The sequence below is a fragment of the Chamaea fasciata genome, unplaced genomic scaffold (genome assembly GCF_029207755.1).
Source record: "Chamaea fasciata isolate MVZ Bird 193981 ecotype frontalis unplaced genomic scaffold, bChaFas1.0.hap1 SCAF_9, whole genome shotgun sequence".
NCBI classification, from domain to species: Eukaryota; Metazoa; Chordata; class Aves; order Passeriformes; family Sylviidae; genus Chamaea; species Chamaea fasciata.
Window position 1 is genome coordinate 21,216,462 of NW_027094094.1, and position 12,811 is coordinate 21,229,272.

At 38.5% G+C, this 12,811-nt stretch overlaps 1 protein-coding gene across 2 annotated transcripts in view; it reads left to right on the forward strand.

The window, feature by feature from the left end:
* Window positions 1–12,811, forward strand: part of ADK (adenosine kinase) — a 273,191-nt gene that overhangs the window by 245,878 nt on the left and 14,502 nt on the right. For both annotated transcript variants that reach the window (XM_066191457.1, XM_066191456.1), the window contains exon 10: window positions 8,423–8,509. In XM_066191457.1, the coding sequence (XP_066047554.1) occupies window positions 8,423–8,509 (87 nt within the window). The remainder of the gene's footprint in view (window positions 1–8,422; window positions 8,510–12,811) is intronic.

A 12,811-nucleotide genomic window follows, 5' to 3' on the forward strand; every position in this document is an offset into this window, starting at 1 on the left:
AAGGAAAAGTAACCAGGAGTGGCAGGTGGTGATAGGAGTCTGTCGGTGTTCTGCAGAGGGAGAGGCTGGAGATGTTTGATTTTTCTGCTAGGTTACTTATTTTGGTTTTGTCAAGCAGCCTGACTTCACAGTGTTGGGGTTTACATTAAATGACAGTTTAACGCCTGTTGGGTTACCTTTATGGGTGCACGTACGGGACTGCCATGCTTTAAAGGCCTTCACACACAAACATACGATCCAAGAGCTCTTGCCAGAAACTCTTGGTCAAAGCTGCTGTTACAGTAACTGTGTGGAAATTAATCCACTGTGTAGTCAACAACTGTAAAAATTCAGGGTGCGTAATTTACATTAAAATGTGCCTGGCGTTATTTTTGAAAGCGGGTAGATTTACCATCCTGCTTATGTCAATGGTTAGGTACTACTTTTAAAGTGATAAAATGATACTACAGAGATCATAGTTTGGGGTATTTAATTATCTAGGAAATGATCTGCAACTAATATAGAGGGAAAATAAGCTCCTTCATTTTGGGCCAGATTTTTATCTTAGACTGGTATAACCCTTAAAGAATTCCATTGAAAACAGCAGAGTTTCTCTGTTTCAACTGGCATTTTAAGAGTAGGGTATTTTCTCATTGACATTAGAACAAATTTTGGCCTCCACTGCAGTGGCATCTTCTAAATAGATTTAAAACCTGCTAAAGTCTGATAAAATTCATTTAGTAAGCTTGTTTTATTGTTCAAAAATAAATAAGTAGTCTTGGTAGATCTTAATTAAAGGAAACATGGGGCTAACAAACACGGAATGAGAAGAAAAAAAATTGTAAAGGTCTAGAGCTAAGCTCCGAAATAAAAGGATGAAAAATGGAAATTTCTACATGTAATTTGAATTTTTAAAGGCAGTGCTGTAGAATTTCTGTGGTATAGCTACCTCATCAATGTTCAGCTAGTAACAAAATAATTTTTTTTTCAAGGAGAAGCAGATATATACATGAACTTATTTTTAGTAATATATCTAGGGAAGGCTGTCTCTCTCATTCCAATGGACTGATTTTATTTATGAAACTAAATATAAATTCTCCCAGAAGAAAAATCTCCTTCAGAGCTGCCCTGTAGTGACCTAATGCTCACTCCTTCTCTTTTCAGTCTTACTGATGCTCAAGTGAAATAGAAGTGCCTTGGGCCCATTTCTGCCTCCACTGACAACCCATGCTTCTCAGATTATCATGTAGCATAAAAAAAGCTGTCATGTAACATGGCATTTATTTAAATGATGTGATTTCTGTGTTCACCACTCTGAAACTGAGGTATAGCTAAGAAAGCTTGCAAGTTTTGACAGGTGTGTTTACCCCGCTAGGGCAATATGCTTAATGTATGAAAAACGTGAGGCAGAATACAGTTTTTGTCCTACTCAAAATCAGATTATTATGTGTTTTTCTCTCTCTTTTTGGGGTTTTATTTTGTTTTTAGCCAATGCCCTGATAAGCTTTTGAGTAGGAACCGCATTGAATGATTTATAGGTCGATACTCGTCAGAAGATTCTCCCATAGGACAGTGTTTTGGTGGCCTTAGCTGTGGAGTGCTTTACAATACCTCTGTAGAACACCATGAAGTGGAGTGCAAGCATGCATGTTTCCTGTTGGTGTGTTGGTCAGTGCAAACAGTAGGTGAATGCACACATGGTCTGGTTCCTGAGCTGAGCCGTGTTTCGTTTTTGCACAGTCCCCACAGCCACGCTCCAGAAGGAGCGTGTGGGAGCCAAACGTGTCGCTGTAACCCAGACACACCGTTGTGATGTGTTCCTTACACTGGACATGGACATTGCAGCTCTCATTATCTCTGTGTGATTACAAGCCTTGGCTACCTATTTACAAACAGAAATAGATTTGTTTGTGTTTCTAATTCCCATACACAGCTCAAAAAATAATGGTGGAGGGCTGCGGCTTGTTTTTTTACGTGTGAGGATCAAATAAGATGTCCAGTGCCCCAAGCAATACATGTAGGATTTACAGTGCAGGGAGAGATACTTACACTTGTTAATATTGAAGGCCAGATGTGGTTTTGTGTCACCTTGTGCTCACTGGTGTGGCTCAGCTCACTGTGGTGGAGCTTGCAGTTCGTAGAGACCTGGATCATACAATTTATGGGCTTTGTTTACTGTAACCCATCTCTCCTGTCTTCAGGACTGATTTTGATCTGAGCTCTTCATAGTATTTCCAGATAGTCATTGCGTTGTATCAGTGAAATACCTGCAGAACCTTTTCTTGATTTTGGTGCCTGTGACTTCACACCCCTTGCCTTTCCTGAGTCCTCAACGCGTGTGTGAGCCCGGACAGAAGTCAGAGGAGAGGCCTGAGCTCTGAGCACTACCTTATGTCTCCAGCAGCCATGCTGAGCTCGAGCAGAGCGTTTCCTGGCAGTTCAGTGGGCGCAGTTTCAGCTGCCTCTGAAATCAGTGCCTGGCGGGCAAATGGCAATACTCTTGTGTGCTTGTAAGGCTTTTTCAACAGAGTTCATTGCCATTCTAAACCTTAAACATTGTGACACATGCCAGAAAAATTCAGCAGCTTGTTCTTTAGGGCAGTTTTTCCATATATATATATATATATATATATGTATATATGCACATATATATAATAAAAAATGTTTTATTAGCAGCAAACTGAAGCAGAACTAGTATTTTCCATTGACCTCCTGCTTCTCCATCTTTTAAGCAAAGTGTTCTGTTTACTTGTGCTAAAAATTATTTAATATGAGAAATAAAATAGAGATTCAACTCTTGGCACTGGCAGTGATGATAAAGAAAACAATGACATTTAAGTGTGCCCCACACCTTCGATAAAGTAAACAAACCCCATTTTGCCTATAGACAACCTTCACGAGCCATTAGTCAATGCTGTTACATTGCTTGCAATTGTTGTAACTACACACAGAATTCTGAGTCCGATCTTGTGCTGGTGTAAATCAAGAGTTATTTGAAAGGAGTGGTGTTGAATTAACAGGATTGCAGACAGAGATGGGTGTAGGTTCAGAGTATACATGCTGTTGTACAAAACTAGTGTTTTATTTTACATCGTTGCTAATAGTTGATATGTATGAGTGTACAAGTTGACTTGGATGAACCTCCTTTCCCCTATTAACTCTAATCCTATGAATAACGCTTCAGTGAGAGGCCACAAATATGACTTCTGAATCAACATGCTCTTGACCAGATGATGGTACAATTTGTATGTCTGAGGAGAGCTGTGAGGGGAAGCCAAGTCTCATTTACCTCCTAGGATAGAGGAAAATGGCGTCTGCACACTGTCATTTCCCCTACGGGTATCTGTGGGACTATGACTAGAGCCACAGGAGATTCGAAGTCCTTGGCATCATATTCTTTCTCTGTTTCTGCTGAAAATGAACTAGCTGTCTCTGAGGGACAGCACTTTGCATCCCGATCAACACTTTTGCTTAGCAAACTGCAAAGAGAATTTTAACTCCGTTGCTAAAGAGTCCTGATAATTGGGGTTTTTATTATGGAAATCAATTAATATTTGTATTACTTTTTAAAGTAATATTAAAGCATTAAAAATATTAAATATTAAAGCATTATAAATGACAGCTGCTCTGTAACTTGTTTAGGGTCATTTGTTTATTACAGGATGAACAACTTCTACATTACTAGTTATAAAGATTTCTTGGTTACATATAGAATTCATTAGAATACAGCATCATTTGTTTTGTACTATTAAAATACTTTATAGAAAGATCCCAAAACATGTGGCTGACTCGAATCTTGCTTGTCATGCTGTCACTCCATTGAATGGCACAAAGAGATTCCTTCTTTTTCTGACGAGCCCTCCATAGCTGCAGCACCAGGCCCACAGTGCACACACCTAGGTGGTGGAGGAGGAGGTGTTGGTGTGCGAAACAAGGCCAGCTTAACACACAGCCAGAAAGTGCCAGGAGCGCCAGAGTGTCCGTCCAGAACTGGCATCTCAAAGTCCCAGCCTGAAAACGCGGGATCTCATTCTCTTTGCCTGGAAGTGACAGGTTGCATCAGCTCTGCCAGGTTTGAAGTACATCATCACTGCAGGTCTGAAGGATTCCTAGCTGGGGTTCAGTGCCCTGCCCCACGTTGCCTTGTAGCTTTGGACAGTGCTGTGTTGAACAAAACAGGAGAAAGTATTGCTCTACGGAGGGTTTTTAAGATGTATTGATGTGCTGAAGAAGCTACAGAGACTTAGAGCCTGTAGCCTTTTGGGGTTTAGCTTCTGGAGACAGGTGAGAGCTAAAAGTCATCCTAAGCAACATGGCCTGGTTTCAAATACTTTTCTCATTACTTCTTACCTTACGGCTGCCCAGAGACTTTTATAGGTTTTGAGTTCAGGTTTCTATGTTCTGTTAAGTTCTTCCTGTCTCATTTTTTTTTCTTTCTTTTTATCTCTCTTCTTTTTTTTGGCCCCTGATCTAAAGAAAGTTAGAGAGGGTGGAGGGGGGGAGGAGACAGGACAGAATTCTGTTTCACAGTTGTTCCTTTATTTTACAAGTTAAAGCTCACAAAAGAAACACGAATGTGACTCCAGCTTGTAAGCATCTGTACTGCCACTACCAACCCATGGATCAAAAGATTGTTTGAGGAAATAGCTAGACCTTTTTTTGTATATATTTTAGGTCTACCTTCTTCCTTTCATTTTATTTTAAAACAAAATTAAGGACACTCCAACATGTTGCCCATAAGAGTTCTGTTACAGGTAATTAAATGTAAGTTTACACATTTAATCTACTTTTAAGAGCAAGAGAGACTGGTAAATGACCCAGTTAAGGAAAGTGCTCAGCCTAATTGGATGTAATGATTGCTTGCTGGTGTTTATTACTGTACTAAGACTAGACATGTAGTCTGTGATTCTAATTTGATTTAGAGACAGACCTGTAGTATTTGCACCTCTGCTCATCGGAGTTTGATTGTTTCTGCTAACATTGTGAAATAGGCTTGTATTCGTTTGGGAGCTTAAGAGTATTAGAATGGAAAAAGCACTGGATTTTTTTCAGTTAGTATTGCTCTCCAGTTATTCTCTCTCCAGACTGTTTAACCTACAATAATATGTTAAGCTGGATATGCTAGCATATATTTTTGCCTAGGAAAATAGAGATTTCACCTCTTTATATATGTAATGTGGGATTAACAATAACTAAATTTACCAGTGAGCTGTATCCTTCTGACTTACCTGTGAATTTACCTTCAGCCTATGAAGTCACATTAATGTCTGGGTTTGATTACTTTTATGTCATTTTGAAAGAGCTGAGTTCCTGACAAATGTAAAGTCACTGAAAGTTGACTCAAAGCCCCAAAATTTTAGATTTCATTAATGCTTATTTTCTAAAATTTCACTTATTGTAGTCACCTTGTTGCAATTTGCACTCACAATTCTGGGCTTCCAGGAAATGATCTCCAAGTCAAATACGTTGTATCATAGAAGATATTTGTTACATAAAAATAGAACACTGGATTTTATGCCCAGAGCAGTGGCACTTGGACTTCAAAACACTTATGTAATTATTCTTTATTTCATAAGCTCTCAGAATGATGAATGAAATCAGAACTGACTTTGAAAAGCAAGGTCACTGACGACCAGTGCACTTAGCCAAGGTGTCTCAATGTTCGCTATGATGGATTTGGGAGTTTTATAACATAATGGATCAAAAATGGAGTTAAAGCAACATTAAATTCACAAAAACAAGGATACTCAGAATGGAGACTTCTGCTTCATCGTGATTCATCTTGTTGTGTTTAGTTGCTACAAAACAGAGACCAGTAAGAGAAATTAGCTCTTTTGGTGCTATTACACAAACATAGCAAATATAGCAATTTAATAGTAATAGTAATAAATTTAATGGCAGCTTTAATTCTAATTTACATCTTTTGTTGTAAAGGAAAGGAAAAAAGCCCCCGAACCTCGGTATTCTTTTGTTGATCTTCCAATATATATTATTGTCAGTTGTAGTTCAGTTGACTCTACTATGCTGGAAGTTCTCCTAAGGTTAAAAAAAGATAATTTGCCTATTTGATGAGTGCAGATGGTAATACTTTGAAATTTAGTATGTGCTCCAAAGCCATGCTGGCTCCTTCTTAAACTTCACTATTTAGCAATATGAGATTATTGCTCTGCTTGAAAATATATAGGAAGTTACAGATAGAAAATGTATTAACCAGGTAGACATGGAAAACTGTGACCAGAAAAAAAAAAAATCAAAAAAATTATACACCAGGAGACTTTCCTAATGTATTTGGGGTTTTAGACTAATTCAGTTACTTATAATTATATCTGCTGCAGAAAGATTAGAATAGGAGCTCCTACTGCAATACTTACCTGCACATACTAGAGGGAGCTGAGGGAGGGAGTCAAGACAGAGGAAAAAAAGGAAAAAGATGATGATGATAACTTTCGTTTGTGCTAGTTTGCTTGAACAGAATCTTATTTGATGCCACACCCCAATTACAGCTTTCAAAGTACAATGTGCATTATTCACTCTCTGTGCCCAAGCACAGACATTTGTATGCATATGCAATTGTCTGCTGTGCATTTAACAGAGAACATCTGTGTGTGCCCATGCACACTTGGGAAGGAGCAGGTTAGTTTATTACCATGTGTCTTCAACAGACTTAGCACATCGTGCATTGTTTTAGTATTATCTAGAGCAAATCAATATACCTTCTTGTGAAATGGATGAATACACTCTGCTTGTCTGGCAGAGTTTAATGTAAGACCTCTCTTTCATGATTTCCAATTCAAATGAATCCTGTTAAAATTACTAAAAAACATTGCTCTTGAAGACTTATCTTAAGAGCACAACACAGCATTGAAGCACATTTCTAAATAGCTTTCTTAACAGGGTAGAGAGTAGGATGCACTGAGAACTGACTGAAACCTGTTCTTTAATTGGAATATTCATCTTATGTTTTTCATTACCCTTTTTCCTTTGCCTCTCATGGATAGTTGTTGCTAATGCTCCCCTCCCCTCCTGGTGGGCCAGCCAACAGTTCCCTCTGGAGGCAGCATCATTATATCTGCCTGGTTCACTTAGTAGCAGATGGTGAAGAGCAGTAGAGCTGATACACTGCATTTCACAGAAACCAGGATCCTTCTGGTACCTCTGCAGCATACACAGACTTGCCTGATTTGAGACTGTGAATTCTTTATATGCCTTCCAAACTAGGTTTCCTTGTTTGCTACTGTGTATGTCAGTGTAGGAGTGATTTTTATGATCTGCTCTGTTGCTGGACAGTGAAGAAACTACTCATCTCCAGGTTTCAGCTACTGGAAGCTCTGTGTTCCATTATATTTCTATTTTAACCAAAAATTAAAAGAAAACAGCTCTGATGGTTTTTCTTTTCACTGGTTGACAGGCTTTTCTTCCCCCTCCCCTTTTTGTAATTCCTGCTGTCTGCCAAAGGACAATCTGTTTGCTCTGAGACAGTTTAATGCATACTGACTACCAGAGGCAGAACTTCCATTGGCTCTGTTACAGGGGTAATTTACACTTTAACAAGGTATTGTGACAAGGTGGTAATTATATTTTTATCACGTCATTATGACATTACCACCTGGAAAGCCATAGCTGATTAATTAGTGGCATATATTAAATTTATAACCCTGGAACTCTAAAGTTATCATACCTAAGTGGTGTAATTATGCTGAACTGTGGTGTGGCAGTGAGTTGGAGGTGAAGATGCTGAGGATCCACCTATTGCAATGCATTTAATGAGTGCCAGTAGAGGGCAGGGAGCTGAAGGAAATAGTTGGGGTTTTTGAAATAAATACTAAGGAAAAGAGTGAAATCATTGAAATCTTGAAACCAAATCTAGTCAGATGGCAAGTTGCAAGGCTTCTTACGTATAGGGATTTCTTTAAAGGTATAATCTGAAAGCATTTTGATCTACACTTGTTTTTGCTTTTTATTTCACGGCTTTATTTCAGTTAATTCACTTCTATTTTGGTTTTAACAATGCAGCAGTTTCTGTTGATCTTTTGGAGGCGTGCACTGGCCATTCTGGAGGCTATCTCACCTTCCTGCAACTAGTAGACAGCATTGTTTTTGGCTGGATGGATTTTTCTCAGTCTTATCTATATGCCCAGGTGTTTTATGTTGTTCCTTCTGATTTACTTTTTTTCTTTTACTCTTTTCCTTAGTATTAGGAGGTAGAGCAAATAAAGAAGGCTGGAAATAAATAATGAAAATGCCCTCAACTTATGGTTTGTTTGAAGGTGTTCCCATATCCGTATGAAGTAAATACAGACAGGATTATAAACCCGATCTATTTTTACCCAAATTATCATGCTAAAGGTCATAGTTTTGGGTTGTTTTGATTTTCTCTGTTTGTTGTGTGTTTCAAAGTCAGATTCCCGAGTAACTCATGTTTTATTCTTCCCTTTCTCTACAGAAAATGAAGTGACTACTTTCCCTGTGTTGGTGAGTGATCAGAGTGAAATTGTGGATACCAATGGAGCTGGAGATGCATTTGTTGGAGGTATTTCTTACTTCTTTCTGTTGTTTGGAGATTACCCTATTATTCTCTCTATATATAATCTACTGTTTTTCATTCAGCTGTCCTTCAGAACGAGCTTCATTCTTTTACAGCTTTTCTCTGCATCCTGAAGTTATATGATTTAATTAAGTTTTAACTTCCAAAGGGAAAGTGTGTTCTATTACTTCAAAAATAATATGCCATTATGCTGTACTCTGGTCGTTTTCATGAGATTAATTGTATCTGTCAGACTGTTGCATAAACAAGCTGCATCAAGTACTATATAGTGTACAGAAATCCCTCCTGGCTTAAATGTTAACACATTGTTGTTCTTTAAAACAGGTTGTAGTGAATATTAAACAGTATGTTAATAAGTGAGCATAATGTCTCTGATCATGTAAATTTTGGTAGAACATCTGCTTCCAATACAATTATTTGGACATCGGAAAAGAACACAAAGGGTTAATTTGTTAAAACAAACCCTAAAAATATCTGGCATTGCTTAATATCCATTTGCAAACTTACTATTTTTTTTGGCGCAAGCTCTAAGGAAAAAAGAGGATGTTATGTCTATGCCTGTTTAAAAAAATTATTCAGTATAAGCCAAAACTCAATCTAATCCAAGATTTCTGTCATTCACTGTAACCTTCGTCCATGTAGTTCTGTGATGCACTATTGCATCCTGAGGGCTCTAATATCCAGTCTGTAGTCGCTGTAAGGAGCTCCATTAGTCACTAATTTACTGGAAATACAAAAGAGACTTTATAAATAGAATTGCAGGGCTCAGTCTTGTAGCTATGAAGGGGATAACAAGCAGTGTGTTACCAAATTAAAGCTTCAGAATTGCGTCCCACTTCAAGAAAATATTCAACATAAGCTTAATCTTAAGCATGTGAGTAATTCCATCCTTACTTAATGCAGCGTTTAAACCAAAGATAAATGTTCAGTATATACTTAAATCCGTCTGAGAATAGGAATGTTTTTGCTCATTACTTTCAGTGCTTTCATGAATCAAAAAGGACAGAAATAGAGGGAAACACAGGTTGTATTATTCATACACCTTTTAGGGCATGCTTGTCACTCTCTATTGTTCCTAAATCACAAACAAGACTAAATTTGAACCAGTAGGTAACTGTGAGTGTAACATAAATAAGATCATCTTCAAGTGCTTGTCCTTGTATACATTTGTTCTGTGTATTAGCTGTGCCAGGAAGCTGCTGTTCTTGTGAGGGGGGAAATAATAGAGAGAATAGGTCTTGCCTGTTTTGTTTTCATGTGTCTGCCGTGTTTATCTCAGGTTGTATTTATTTTCCATTCTTCAGTTTTAGGCCTCTTGAAATCGGGATTTTTGTTTTAATAATCCTAATTTTGTTCTTTCCTAGGTTAGCTGCAAGAAGGATATTGCAACTAAATAGTCAGGGCTTTAAGAACTGTTTTATAATATAATAGATCAAATTAAAAAATAGATCTCTCAAAAGCCTTCCTATTTAAATTACGTCCTTTTCCCTGGTACTGCCATAGCTGCCGGGTTTTTGTAGAAGGGCTAAAACGTTAACTTTAATCAGAATATCCTGATTGGAAGGGCTGATACAAACCAGATCAGTCTCTATTTCAAACTACTGCCTTCCACCAGCAGTGGAAGGAGTTGGGGTGCATCCTGTCAGGCTGGTCTTGGATCATTTGTGAGATTCCTTTCTTGAAAGGGGAAAACGATGTGTAAAATGTTCATCTGTGGATGAGAGTGATGAGGAGACATATTCTGAAAGATTAACTCTCCCTTATCCTTTTAAGTGTTAAGATGCAGCAAGCTTCTGTATATTGGGGATAATCTTAACAGAAGTCCTATATCACTGCTTATGGATGTGTATTATCTTCAGCTACCACACAAATGGCACTGAGGCATCATCAGATGCTTTTAAATTGGGGCACGGATGCAGTGCAGTCCAGTGCATTGTACAGTTCTCCCTCACTATCAGGGCAAGGACCACAGCTGGTTTTCCCTCTGTAATGGAAGTCAGCTCAGCCACGGCAAATCTGTCTGAGCTGTCCTTGCAGTCAGACAGTTACCTGAGTGTCGGTGTGTGAGCTCAGCCTCTTGTTGCGCCATGCTTCTCTCTCCTGTGACTCAAAGCAACGTGAGCTGTATATCCATAGCTCTTCCATTGGCTTCTGGGATATCTCGGGTCTCCTCTGTCACTCCATGAATAATAAATTGATCATTTATTCTCCTCAGAGAATAGATTTTCCTGAGTTTAGTCCAGATGGGAGAATTGAGGCTCCTAACAGCTGATTCTATGTGTACTGTGTACTGTGGTCTCCTTCTTCAAGGAGTCATTTAATTTTCCTTCCCATATGTAGGAAATAGGATACTGGACTGGATAGGCTTTGATTTGGTCTGTGTTTCATTTGGGGGAAATGTCTGTATTTTATCTGTGTCACACTTTTCGTGTGTTTTCAAAGTGTGTATTTGGAACAGGAAAAGTTCTTGAATGTGTCCTTAGCAGCAAGCCCTGTGCAGCAGCGTAGGTAATACTGCTCACCACGCATGTCTTCTTGCATTGAGTCTAGCACTGAGCCAGCTGCAGTGTTACTGTCCTGACAGAATTTTTACAGCATGAAAGTTATATTCTCTTCAGTGCTTTTCTGCTTCTTTCTTTGATTGCGGTTTTTATCAGTTGTTACTACCTAGGCAACAAGTAATGTTTTGATTTTAGTGTCCTTGTAGTAAAAAGTTTCAAAATTAATACCTTGACTAAAAAATTCACTCAGTGTTAGGTCCTGAAAACCTAGTTCTTTTATTCAAACAGCAGAGAACAAGACTCCCATGCCAAAGATTCCTGTACTTCTCTGGAACCAGTATATTAACTTGACTGAACAGTGTTTTTTCCTGGAGCAGGTGTCTTGGCTGAGAGGGGAACATGGGATATAATGAGAACTAATCCCATCAAGCAAGATTTTTTCTGCATTAGGAGGTCAGGATTGTTAGATTCTATCATATTTTGAAAGGTCTTTCACAGTGGCACTGTCTTCCAGAGGTATAACTCACAGGTTGTAGGGAAATTCCTTCTCAATAATTATGCCAACTTGGCAAATCACCCCTCGTATGTCTGTCCATGTAAAAGTTGAAAAAAAGGAAACTGTGAGGGTTTTATTTTACTGGAACCAGTTTAACAACTGAAGCTCTTGAGACCTTAAAGTCAAGAAAAAGTTTAAAGACACAAAGTTTCTGGGCGCTTGTAACTCTCTGAGTTGATTCATGAGTTCAGCATTTCTGAACATGAAGCCGCCAGCCTCCAAGGAGAACTAGCTCACCCCAACAGCTAGCAGCAAGAAATAAACCACATTCTTCAGTTGAAATGTGGTTTTATTAAGTTGGCACCAGGAGTATCTCTGAATTTCTTGCTTCTTACTGCAGGCATCAAGTCATCTGCCACTCAGGCTGGTGCAGTGCATGAATAAGAAACTGGGTTTTAAAATTGCTGCAGGTACCTTTATGCTAAAAACACTTCTCTAAACAACACTAACACAGTTCTGCTTTTATTGCTTACCAGCAACACTGCTACCGTTTACAAGTTTAAGCAATAATGGTTTACTCTGGAGCATCTCAGCACCTCTTGTGGTTTTCAGGAGTACCACAGATCCTTGGTTATAAATCCCTGAAATACCCATAAATTAAAGTTGCAATTCCACCTCCAGATTCTTATGACATTGGCAAATCACTTGAGCTTTGCTGACATGGCTTATGTCACAAGAGTCCTTTAATGGAATTACAGCTTTAGTTTGTAGGGTTTGGGGAGCATTCTGTTGCTCATTAAATTAACATTTATTTATTACTAGTCAGCCCCAGTTTGAACCATTGCAGTAATGATAATCAAAGCGTACTTAATGGCAATAAATTGACTGAAATATGGACAGTTTTACCATCGTGTGCTTTCCTTTATGCCATCCTGCTCTCTTTAGCTAGAATAGGCCTGCCTTCTGTTTGAACTCCCCTTTGTCATTGCCACCGTAACTAATGAAAACAATACACATCTGTTCCGATAGTTGCTGCCATTGTTCCCTGCAAAATCTCCCCTAGACTCTGTCTAGTCACTGGAACTGAGTACAGAGTTCATAACAGATGAATAGGAGAAGGTGTAAAATCGATGTTTCTTCAGGTTCCATCAATATAAATATATTGACTTAATAATCTGCTATGATTTAGTCATATACTACATGAAAAGTACCAGAGTATGAAATGGAACCACAAATCATTTTCAAGCAGCATGATAAGGCAGTGACAGAATGATCGCAGCCAGTGTGTAT